General features: G+C 56.4%; 1 protein-coding gene across 3 annotated transcripts; it reads right to left on the bottom strand.

Moving 5' to 3' along the window:
- Positions 1–209: 209 nt before the first annotated feature.
- Positions 210–10,141, bottom strand: ILVBL (ilvB acetolactate synthase like). 3 transcript variants are annotated; one of them, XM_025864797.2, is made up of 16 exons: positions 9,730–10,141; positions 9,285–9,429; positions 7,857–8,058; positions 7,604–7,731; positions 7,378–7,516; positions 7,172–7,283; positions 4,425–4,524; positions 4,190–4,305; positions 3,935–4,071; positions 2,801–2,935; positions 1,639–1,753; positions 1,368–1,537; positions 1,221–1,291; positions 1,066–1,137; positions 781–886; positions 210–664 (listed from the first exon to the last, which is right to left on the bottom strand). In XM_025864797.2, the coding sequence occupies exons 2-16, from the start codon at positions 9,417–9,419 to the stop codon at positions 486–488; spliced, it is 1,917 nt and encodes a 638-aa protein (XP_025720582.1). In that variant the 5' UTR covers positions 9,420–9,429; positions 9,730–10,141; the 3' UTR covers positions 210–485. The 3 variants fall into 3 exon arrangements, with proteins under 3 accessions (XP_025720582.1, XP_025720583.1, XP_025720585.1); XM_025864798.2 differs by having other exon boundaries at positions 9,981–10,134; XM_025864800.2 differs by lacking the exon at positions 9,730–10,141 and having other exon boundaries at positions 4,190–4,287.
- Positions 10,142–11,163: the final 1,022 nt, after the last annotated feature.

Raw genomic sequence — 11,163 nt, 5'->3', positions numbered from 1 at the left:
CTAGTGTGCATGGACACGTCTGGGACAGGTGTATGGGGCTCTTTCAGGGACCTATGAGGGGGAAAGAATTTGCAGTGGCCAGGCACCCTGAAATCCCCAGTAATGGAGCCTCAGTGGTCCCCAGAGTTCCAGTGGGAGAGTAGGTCCCCTCCTGTCTCCCCCTTTTCCCTCACTTCCATCTTTGTGGACAATAAATCAGTATGCACAAGTTCTGGAATGAGTGCTGGGGCCCACACGGGTGGTTTATTCAGTGTGCCCGAGAGGAAGGGAGAAAGGGCAGTTGTGCCCAGAGAAAAAGGCCCAGGAGCTCTCCAGTGCTGCCAGGGAACCTCTCTGAGCTCTGACCGCCCCAGCCCCTGTCCTCAGGGAGGGTTGTAGAGTCACTGGACCTGATCAGCCAAGTCCAAGGCAGGCAAGGAGGAGACTCTAAACCAGCCAGGCACAGTCCAGGGGTGGGAAGGCCAAGGGTACTGACCCATGAGGCCCTACACAGCAATGGAGCCATCTCGGAAGTCTGTCCTCCCAATGAGGATGTTGACCACAACCGGGTGGCCACCTCGGCACTGCTGTTGAGCATCACGAAGCACCTCGACCACCTGATCTTCTTTCTCCCCTGACAGCAGCAAGCCCTGGGCCCCAAGTCCCATGGCTGCCCGGTGATAATCTAAAAGGGGAAGTCAAGTGAGATGGTGGCAGGGACCTAGGACACCATGCAGTCAGCCCAGGAGAGGAACGCATGAAACAGCTTCACCCTCTCTCCACCCTACCCCAGCTTCTCACCAGTGTAAGCCAGGCCACAGGCCACATTGCTGCCCAGAGAGGGCACCTGCTCCCGAGAAATCTGGGTCCAGCCAGCATCATTCCCTATCAAAGCAATCACTGGGATCTGCAAAGAAAGGATGAGGCCAGGCCACAGCCTTCAGTTTGAAGGCTTGGCCAGCCAGAGGACAAAGACAGGGACAGGACCTTTGCCAGACAGAAGCAGCTCCCTCCCTAGCCCTGCCCACCCCGATGACCTCTCCCAGAACCCCAAGCTCCGAGCTTCCCTCTGGGCAGCTCGGTCACCTTGTGCCTGACGAAGGTGTCAAATTCAATGAGGCTATAGCCAAAAGCTCCATCTCCAAACAGGCACCACACCTGAGCAGGGAACAAGGCTGGTTGAGTGGCTCACTGCCCAGAAAACCCACTCACTGCCCCCCGCCTCCAGCACCCTCACTCACCTCGGCATCCGGCCGGCACAGTTTGGCCCCGAGTGCAAATCCTGCACCAACGCCCAGAGTCCCAAAGGCCCCTAGGAAGACCAAGAGCAGGTGGGTGTAAAGGGGCCTGGACAATGCTAGCTGTCCCAGGCACAGGCCCCTCCTTACCAGGATCGAGCCAGGACAGGGGACCACGGGGCCGCACCAGGTGGGCAGCAGTGCCCACGAAGTCCCCACCGTCGACCACCAGAATCGAGTTGTCAGGCAGAGTTTCCTCCACCAGCTGCAGTACCCACACTGGGTTCAGGTGCTGGGCTACAGGCATCAACCCCTTCTCCCTGCCATGGAGCGGCACACGTCAGCAGGGCCAGCAACAGAGCCCTCCAGGAACCCACAGCCACACCCCCAGCCCATGCGTCCACTCCACCCCGGTCCCCACCGAAAGGCCTGCTCCTTCTGCTGGTCAGCTTGCCGAAGCTCCTCTGCCCAGTCTGAGGCCCACGTCTGGCCCTTAAGGCCCTCCGCCAGCCTCACCACAAAGGAGCCCACGTCTCCTAGGGAAGGAAGAGGGTACAGCTGCAGGGAAGTGGCCTCCTGCCCTTCCAGCATCAGAGGCCCAGTGACAGCAGGAATCCAGTGGCAACATTCCAGCAGGAGACAAGGAGGCAGGCCGGGGATGTTCCTAGGGCAAAACAGGTAAAACACACCCCAGAAGTCTGCCAGAACCAGGTTAGGGCAGCCAAGGTGAGGCAGAGAGCAAGGCCAGAGAAATGAACGTTTAGGAAGCACGAAGTGGGTTAGAATCCCAAGCAGCCTTGTTGCCTGCCTCCTCCTCACCCCCCAGATCAGGCAGTGCTATCAGTCCTGCCTCTAAAACACGTCCCTCCAAACACCTTCATCAGCCAAGCACGTCTCTCCAACCCAGACATGCAGAGTGCTTGTGAAGTGACCGAGAAATGGGCCAGTGATGTACTTTTCATCTCGGTCTTAGAAATGATCCCATGGAGGCTCAGAAGCGGAGTCTGTCTTCCCTGCCTGCTCCCACTCCGGGCCTCGTCCTTTCTGTCCTGGCCCGGGGTTAACGGGCCCCTGGCCTCCACCTGCCCTCTCCGACTCACAGCCTACCAGCTACTACAGTGGACCTGCCCAAACACGAACGCGGCAATGCCACTTCTCCGCTTGATGCAAGAGTTCCGTGTAGCACCGTCAACATGCTTGGAACAATGGGCAGAGCAGAGCACATAAAGGCTGTGGGAGCAGACTGAACAGGGATGGCATGACAGGACAACAGAGGCCTCAGGGGCCCAGGAGGAAGATCTCTGTCCTCCAGGCAGCTGGCAGCATGGGAAGGTTTGCAACCAGGGGCAAGATCACATGCACATTCCCAGGCCCTCCCTCTTATGCACGCCCCACCATTTGTTCATCCAGAAGCACCCAGCAGTCTGAGAGCCAAATGTGTGTCCCTGGCTGACTGGGTGCCACCGGGGCAGGGTCTGGGCTTTGCTCACCAGCACCTGGCTCAAGCCAGCTACAGCAGAGGTCAGAAGGAAGACAGGGAAGAGCATACATGTGTTTGGGGGGGGGGGGTCCCAAGAGCTCACCCTGCACGGCTTCCTGGGGCTTCCAGAACATGTCTGAATTAAGCAACATCTCTTTCCGGTTACGGTTGACAATGATGATCTTGCTGCTGCGGCTGAGGACACGGCCATAAGACAGACGGAAGTCACACACGGCTCCTGGAGTGGGGAACAGGGTCTCAGTGGCTGGAGAGCCAGTGTCCCACCACCTTACTTAATCCACCACAGCAAGCTAAATGCAGAAGGGCCCCCATTCTTCCTTTCTCACTCTACCACTCCCGACCGCAGTGACCTCACAGCTCCGCACCCCTCAAATCTGGGCTGGCCTCGGGGACGTGCTCTGGCCCATCGAGTGCGGCAGCTGAAGGCAGGCGTTCCCGAGACCAAGCTTCAAGAATTGTGGCTTCTACTGTCTCCCTTGAAAAACCTTGCTCTCCCATCCCTGCACGTTTCTCATCCTCCACCAAGTGAGCAAGCCCAGGCTAGCCTGCTGGATGGTAAGAAAGCCGGACAAAGAGGTAGGGAAGAGTGAAAGAACTCAGTTATCCCTGCGAAGGCCATGCCAGCCTAACCTGTAGTCAGCCAAGGCCAAGTGTATGTGCCAGCCCAGCCCAGCCCAGCTCAGAGGCCTTCTTGCCTCTCCACCTCCAGACTCATGAATGAGCCCCGTCAAAACCAGAAAAACTACCACCTAACCTCTGGGTGGACCTTAAGAAATGATAAGTTCAAGTCACCGAATTTAGGGATGGTTATTACCCAACAGAGAACGGATCAAATTATTACGTGTGGGGCAGGACTCCAAATACTTCACATGAAAATGCACATGCCATACGTGTCTGTGCTACAGAAATCCTGTATAAAGCATACAAATGCAAATGCTGAACATAAATACCGCAGGTGCCCACTATCCGTGCATTCCCCTCTGTGTGAAACTGAGTCCTACAACACAGTGGCAACCTTGCGAGAGTTGGCCTAGACTTCAAAGTACGCGGTTGTCTAAACCCTTGAAAGGGGAAGGGGTGGGGCCCAAGATAAGACCGTGGGTGATTATGAGGGTAGGGTGCCAGTAAGTACCTGACTAGGAAGGTCAGGGTCACAAAGGGGGGGGGGAGGTGCCTGGAGGGAGGAAACAGGAAGAGGGCGGAGGCCGAGGCCCACCTGCCAGAAGGACAACGTCTGCTTTCTTCAGGGCAGCGCTCCGGTTCTGCTGGATGTGGAGGGGGTGGTTGCGGCCCAGCAGTCCTCGCGCCATCCCTCCCAGGAAGCAGGGGATGCCAAGGGTCTCCACAGCAGCCCTGAGGATCCGGGCAGAACAGAGGTGAGTGTAGTGTCGAGGGCATGCCCCAGCCCACAAGGCAACAGGAGACCAGGGACCAGGTATTTGATAGTAAGGGCAGGGCTAAGCCTTCTCACCGAAGTTTGTCAGCAGGTGTCGGAGGCAGCAGAGCCTGGCTCCCCAGCACAATAAGGGGCCTTTTGGCTCGGCTCAAGATTTCCATACAGCGCTGAACCTGGGATGAGAGATGGGGCTCAAAGAGCCAACCGTGTGAGTCACCATCAGCCCCCAAGATCAACGCCCCAATACTGACTCAAAGAGAGACCATCCTGCCAGGTGGGGGTCCTCAGCCAGGGAAGAGAAGCAATTCACCTGCTGGGAGGATGCCTGGGGAATGTCCAGAGGCAGAGGGCCCTCAGGCTGAGGCTCCCAGGCTCCTGCAAAGAGGTTGGCCAGGTAATTCTCTAAGTACCTGCAAAGGTGAGAGGAAGAAGCGGTTACCAGGATCAGTGACAGGGGCTCCAGGAGCTGGAGGAGGCCAGGGTCTAGCAGGGAAGTGAGACAGGCACAGGAGTGGACCAGGAGAGGCACACGCCAATGGCCAAGTCTCCAGGAGCCAGTTTCCCTCAGAAGCTTCTGGCGACTACCCAACCGGACACAGACCCTCAGAAACAAGTGACACAGGCGTGGAGTACCACGATCAGGGCCACGGACGGCTGCGAGGGCAGCCACATGCGGCTCCTCTTTCTAGCTGTGTGACCTGGCAAGTGACTTAACCTTTCTGAAGTTAAGGTAAAATGTAAAAGGGAATCTCCCTTCCAAGGTTCGCTACCTATCCATCCAGGATATGAAGCACTTTGCAAAACACTGTATCAGTGAGGCTACTAATATCCCTAGCACTCAAGCCGCTTTCTCTGGCTCTGACATCTCCTTCTGTCTCTTTACTCATTGGGTCCTAGGGCCCCGACCATCTGTGTGGGCCAGTGCAGGGCCTGGAGACAGAGAGATACCTCCTGCCCAGCTCTGACCTCCCTGAGGAACACCCAGCCCAACCAAAAACAAGACACGTGGGCGTTGGCAGAAAGCAGCCATAGCCTGAAGCTTCTGTTTCTCTTTTAAGGAGGAACCGAGATTGTAGACAATGAGAAAAGGCCAAAGAAGGAACCAACATAAAAAGAAAAGGCAAAGAAAGGACTAGGGGCCGAGTAGGGGGAGCCCGAGAGAGAGGAGGAGAATGGAGGGGCGCCTGGGTGGCTCAGTCAGTTAAGCGTCCACCTTCAGCTCAGGTCATGATCCCAGGGTCCTGGGATCGAGTCCCACATCGGGCTCCCCGCTCAGCGGGGAATCTGCTTCTCCCTCTCCCTCTGCTGCTCCCCCTGCTTGTGTTCCCTCTCTTGCTGTGTCTGTCAAATAAATATATAAAATCTTTAAAAAGAAATTTTTAAAAATTAAAAAAATAACAAAGAAGAGGTGAATGGAGGATGGGGGGGAGCAGGGCAGGGAGGGGGGGACAGCAGCAGAGAGACTGCTGTCACCGCCACAGAATAAAACTGCTTGACACTTGAGCCTCCCTGACCGGGTCACCAGCCACTTCCTACGTGTTCAGGACTCCTGAATCCCCCTCTGTATTTGTGGATCCCTAACCATGCTGGAGAAAAGATGGGAGACACCCTGCCTCACACCTGATAGGGACACTGGACTCTGACCGTATCCTTATTTAAGAAAATAACAGTTAATTATTCACTCCCGCATTTTACACTATCAAAATGACCTCGTTTTATTCTTCACAGAATCTTAGTCTAGAGAGAAAAACAAGCAGCGCTCCCCCATTTTACAGATAAGGAAGGTGCAGTCAAGGAAGATTAAATGATTGCACTGTCCACCTTAAACTTCGCCCTGTGTAATCTCAATTAAACTGGTGGAAAAAAAGAAAGGCTTCACCATTTGCTCAAGGTTAACACAGCTAGTTAGCCGCAGTCCTGGGATTTGGACCCATCGCTCTGGGCTTTCACTTCATTCATTATAGACAGCACATAGCTCTGTGGACAAAGCACCGAGGGGTCCTCCAGGCTGAATCCTCGTGTGCCAGTAACAAGCTGGGTGACTTCATGCCAGTGATTTGGCCCCCTTGGGGCCAGTTACCCAATCTATGAAACACCCATAATAATACCTTTCCATCTTGACTCAGGGTTGTTATAAAAGACACATGAATAAAACTGCTACCCCGAGCCAGCCCTCAAGGTGCTGTCTCTCAAGGGGGCAACGGCCTGCCTATCCTGGTACCTGCTAAGTATGGCACTCGCTAAGTATGTGGTGGAAGGGGAACGGAAGATGGAAGGGCAAACACAGGCAAAGGGAAGGGATAGAGGGGAAGGAGAATCGACTCTCTTTCCTGTGCTGTCAGCCAGGCCCATCTCAGTGGTGACCAAAAACAGATCTTTTTCATATACCTCTGCCTGGGCTGGAACCCCTTTCTAGCCTCTCAACTGAAAGAAGCCCCCCTCAAGTTTGTAGCTCTTCTAGGAAAACCTTCGAGCTTATCCCTTATCCTGGCCAGATGGAGGTCCAAGCACTCACATGTGATCCATCCGTGTCTCTGCATCTCACGGCCACCACCCGGATCCAGGCCACCACTGCCTCTCATCCCAAGGCCCACCACACCTCCTCCCTGGCTTCCCAGCTTCCACCCAACTCCACAGTCCATTCTCCAAGAGCAATCAGAGAGAACATAAAAACCTGAATCAGGGTATCCCACGCCTCTGCTAAAGGCCCTGTAATGCTTCTCAATGGAACTCAAATTAAAAAAAAAAAAAAAAAAAAAAAAAATCCAGGTCCTCCCAATGGCCCCTGCTGGCTGCTCTGAGCTCAGCCCCTGCCCCTTTGCTTACCTGCTGCTGCCACATAGGCTACCTTGCTTTCCCAACCCACCAAGTTTGCTCCTGCCTCAGGACCTTTGCATATGTAGTTCCTCTACCTAGAATGCTATTCCCATGGCTGCCCTCCCCCCACTCAATTGACATGCAAGCCGATGAATGGTCAAAGGAGAGACAGATGCTGGCAGGAAGTTACAAAAGAGGGCAGGGGGCTGGAGAGGGCATGGTGGGAGTGGGGCTACTCACCAGGAGACCAGTCGACCCATGAGGTCCTTGGGCGGATTGGCTGGCACCACCTCCTTCTGGACCATGAAGTAGGGGTACAGCACATCAATGGGCAGCTCCACAAACACTGGGCCTGCAGAGGGGCAGGGAGGATACTGAGCCTGCCATGGCTCCCTAGACCCAGGACTTAGGGCCTGACCACTGCCCAGCACATGCCCCCCACCTACCTGGGGTGCCTGACTGGGCAGCAGCCATCGCAGCCCTCAGAGTGGGCACGATGTCTCGCACCCTCCGCACAGAAGCACAAAACTTGCACAGTGGCCTAAACAGGGACATCTGATCAATGGCCTGGAGTGCACCCCGGTTCTGGTGGAAAGAGAGGCATCCAAAGAGTCAACACATGAGCCCTCTGAGGCTCCCTGGGGCCCCCACCACCCACCAAGGACAAGGCACCTGTAGGAGCATGCTGGCAGCCCCACCCAGAAGCAGGACTGGGGACTGAGCTATCTGGGCGTTCTTCATTGCAGTCACCGTGTTGGTGAGGCCAGGGCCTGCTGTCACTGCAGCCACACCCACCATCCCTGAAACACAGAATCCATCACAGCCATCTGTGCCCACCGTCCTTGCCACCTCTGAAAAAACTCCGCCCCTCGAAACCTCCCATCCCATTCTCCCCAGCCCTCAGCCCTCTCTGCTCTGCCCTCACCGGTCAGGCGGGCCACGGCATCGGCGGCAAAGACAGCTGTGACTTCGTGGCGTGTGTCCACCACACGGATACCCAGCTTCTCGCAGGCCACCAGCAGCGGGGAAATGTGCCCACCGACCAGTGTGAAGAGGAACCGCACGCCATGGGCCCTCAGCACAGCTGCCACGTTTTCCCCGCCATGCTGAATGCTTGTCTTGTCCACCTGGGCCCACAGAGGGGGAGGAGCAAGATTATCAAGGACCAGGGCAAGGGCACCAGGGCAGGGAGGGAGAAGGCAATCTCGCCCCCCCAAGGAGGGGGGCAGGACAGAGTCAGAGAAAGTCTGATGTTGGTTAGGCACCTAACATACCATGTGCCAGGTCCAGAGCAACAGCACATGTCATCCTATCAGATCATCTGGTGATTATATCCCTTTGCAGCTAAGGTGACCAAGACTTGCCCTAGCAATAGTCAACGTCCCATACAACCAATGCTCTTAAGTTCCCTCTTTCTGTTACACTGCCTGTCTTGAGGGCAGTGGGGCAATCAGGGTGAAGGAGAGGGAAAATGGATCCCGAGAACCTGAAACAGTTTGGCTAGGGGCTACCTGCTGAGATTCCAGAACTGCCTGCCCTCCAGGGCCTGGTAGCCTGACTGCTGATTCCAGCCTGCTAGACTTCCTTCCACTCACTAGGAGGCAAGCCCAGTGGGCAGGCCCAGCTGACCTGCTACAGCCACCAAGCACCTGGCACACCAGCGGCTTGCTGGCAGAGATCATGCTGAGGCTTCCCAGACCCTGCTTCCTCACTGCCCTGCACAACAGAGGCCTCTGCCTTAAACCTCCACAGATCCTCAAGGCTACTAGCCTTGCTCCCGTTGCTCCTGGTGAAGAAAGGAAGGACTGGGGAAGGAGTCCGGGGAACGGGCAGATTCCTGAGGGAGGAGCCAAGAAGTTCAGAGCGAGGTCTGTGGGGTCAACTCTTCCCAAAAAGATCACCTATGGCAAGTTACCACACAAGCTATCTTGAGCCTGTTTCCTCTTGTGGAAAATGAGGGCAGAAACAAAAGCAACTATTCAGGGACGTGTTGAGAGGTACATGACAACTGTCACAGCCCCCCCCCCAGGTGCCTGCCTTTGGCCCACTCTGACCACACCGGATTTAGGGAGCAGTGCTCTGTGAAAAGGGCTCGTGGCCACTGGGGAACGAATGGGCCGGGCGCTGAGTCAACACGCAGATACTCCAGATTCTCTCTTCCTAGAAGCCAAGTCCAGGGCCTTGTCTGCAACCCGGCAATGGGGACAGGGAAGTGCATAGAATTTCCCAACCGAGCCCCCCAGATTAGTCGGGCCTCACTTTCTCCGCCTGCAAAATACGTGAGGTACAAGAAATGCCAGGAGCTCGTTCCTTCTTTGGCTGCCCCCAGCCCCGCTGATCTGTGCCCCCGCACCTTGTGCATCAACTGATAGAAGAGCCCCAGGCGGTGCGCGGCGCCCAGCAGAGCGGCTACTAGCGTCCCGCAGGCCAAGAACAGCAAGGAGGGGAAGAAGTTCCCAGCAGGGGCGGCGGCCGCGAAAGTCTCCATGACGCGGCACCTGAAAGAAAGGACAGGGCCAGCAACTGGGTGCAGAGATCTTTTCCAGAACGTACGCCCCCTCCCGCACGGGTGCCGGGCCACGCCTCCCCCCCCCCCCCCGGTTCTGCGCGGCCACGCCCCTTACACCGCCTGTCTCCGGACGAGGCCACGCATCTAGAGAACCAGGCCACGACTCTCCAGAACCAGGCCACGCCTCCTAAGACGCCAGCCCCCCCCCTTACGTCACCACCACCACTGAAACTAGGCCACCACAGGTCAGTGCGGCCAGAACGGCCTCAACATAGCTTTTAACACTTACCTACTTCTCAACGAATTGGCGGGGAGCCCCGCCTCTCTTTTACACCTGGATCCGAATCTCAGCCCCTAAGTTGAGCCCGCACACCTCGCATCTACGTCACCTAGGACGAGGCCACGCCCCCAAGCTAGAGTGCGCCCCTCTCCTAAAGCCAGACTTCTGCCCACTGCAAGCGCCGGAACTCGACCCTACACCCCAGGCCGCGGGTCGAGGTCAGAAGGCTTCTCCCACCCCCGGGGCACTCTGGCCTTCACCTGCGGGAAAAGGCGCTGACTCCAGAGGAATTCGGCGCCCTTCGTGTCACGTGACCCAAGCCCGAGGCCTGGGGGGGTGGGGGGGAAACTGGGCCCGGAGCTGTGGCCGTGCCCCTTTCTCTTCACTAACATCAGCGATACCCTGTAGACCGGCCCGACGCGCGTGCGCAGAGCCGTAACCACGCTCTGGGACACAAGCACCTCCTATAAGGACCTGTCCCTACTGGCCGCTCGCGCACAGGCCCCGCCTTCCCCGCCTCTCATTGGCTCGCACTTCAGGCCTAACACTTTTCTTTACAAGAGGCCACGCCCCTCGGCGGCTTGCGGGAGCCGAGACCTCTTGGAGCGGGCTTTCCGCGGCCTTCCATTGGCCCCCACGTTTCAGCCTGTAGTCTTCGGGCTTTCCGAGCCCGCCTGCTTTCACACCAGCCGTGCCGAATGCCCCTTCAGGTGAGCCGGACGTGATCGTCACAGGCCGCTCCCCAGAAGCCACCACCGGGAACACGTCCTAAACAAGCCCCGCCCCCTCGCTCGTAGGTCCGCCTCTGCTGTTAGCCCCGCTTTCTTTCCCGACCTTTGGGGTTTCTCAGCTCAGAGTGCAGGGTAGTGGACATTCCGAAGCCGGAAGGGCCTGGTTCCAGCCGTCTGGCCTCTGGAAAATGATCTCCCCATCAGCGAAGGGGATGTGGCCAGAACGGCCGCATGAGCCCTCTTTCTATTCCCTCTAGAACCCACTCCAAACGGTCTCTCCCTGCCACTCTATGAGAGCTGTTAGGAGTAGTCCAACAGTCTCCAAGCCGGTCCCTCTCCCTTATATCTCTCATCTGCCAGCTCAAGCCCACTCTCCCTGCCAGTAATTAACAGGATAAAATGCAAACTTCCTAGAAAGGCCTTCTAGGTCCAATTAAATTCCCAAAGCCAATAATGAAATAGTGATCATTACTTTTCATTAAGCACTTATTACATACGAGGGGCTGTTCCATACACTCTTCACATCTACTCATTTAATCCTCACAACAGCCCCGTAAGGTAGTTTATATTATTAATATACCCATTTACAGATGAGGAAACGGAAGAGGAGGTTAAGGAACTTGCTCAAGGTCACACAGCTTGTAAGTGAAAGAGGCACAACGTGAACTCAAGCACGGCTGCTGGCTGACTGGGAGCACCTCAGAAACAGGTA

Source organism: Callorhinus ursinus, unplaced genomic scaffold (assembly GCF_003265705.2).
Source record: "Callorhinus ursinus isolate GAN/ISIS: 27379988/994484 unplaced genomic scaffold, GSC_fseal_2.0 scaffold131, whole genome shotgun sequence".
Classification (NCBI taxonomy): Eukaryota; Metazoa; Chordata; class Mammalia; order Carnivora; family Otariidae; genus Callorhinus; species Callorhinus ursinus.
Note: the sequence above shows the minus strand (reverse complement) of the source record. Positions and strands in the feature narration are given on the sequence as shown.